The sequence below is a fragment of the Penaeus monodon genome, chromosome 20 (assembly GCF_015228065.2).
Source record: "Penaeus monodon isolate SGIC_2016 chromosome 20, NSTDA_Pmon_1, whole genome shotgun sequence".
Classification (NCBI taxonomy): domain Eukaryota; kingdom Metazoa; phylum Arthropoda; class Malacostraca; order Decapoda; family Penaeidae; genus Penaeus; species Penaeus monodon.
Window position 1 is genome coordinate 43,194,513 of NC_051405.1, and position 683 is coordinate 43,195,195.

Sequence of the window (683 nt, forward strand, 5' to 3'; positions counted from 1 at the left end):
AGGTTGGTCTTGCAGCACTGCCATCTGAGGCTGCTCTTCCTGCACGGCCGGCGTGGCTACAGGCTGCTGCTGGCCGACCGTCGGGGCGATGGCGTTCCTGGCCGCCTCAGCCAGCCACAGCCTGTGGAACTCGGCATAGGCGGTGTCCGCGTCAGCGACAAGAGTGTCGGGGGCGGCTGCCGCGTCAGGGGCAGCCGGGGCGGCTTCGGTGTCGGGGGCGGCCTGGGCGACGGGTTCGGGGGCAACGGCCTGCTTCACGTGTGGCTCCGCCGCCGCTGGCTGGGGTGACGGCTTCCCCTCAGCGATCGGCTCAGGAACCTCGGTCGGCTGCTCCTGCGTTGCTGTTGTCTGCGTCGGTCGCTTGTGGGGCGCCAAGGGAGCGACGGAATTCCTCTGGGCCTCGGCCAGCCACAGCTGGTGGTACTGCTCGTACGCCGCTGCGATGTCCACCACCTGGGGCGGCTCCGCTGCCTGGGGGCGGCCCTCTCCTAGCGCCGCGAGCCAACACAAACACAGCAACACCTGGAAGAGCAATTCGACCGAAATTGTCATTAGGAAAAGAAACAGTTCAATATTAACGGCAAATGCTTAATGGCAAAGACATATCGGCATTCCTAAACTTCTAATATATACAGCATATAGACCGAATACATTTTAGGGCTGATGATCAGCACCCATAACAA

General features: G+C 62.2%; 1 protein-coding gene across 1 annotated transcript in view; it reads right to left on the bottom strand.

Moving 5' to 3' along the window:
• Positions 1 to 683, bottom strand: part of LOC119585849 (testis-specific gene A8 protein-like) — a gene marked incomplete in the record, with an annotated part of 2,542 nt that overhangs the window by 1,359 nt on the left and 500 nt on the right. The window contains 1 exon segment of the mRNA XM_037934581.1: positions 1 to 522. Within this exon segment, the coding sequence (XP_037790509.1) occupies positions 1 to 522 (522 nt within the window).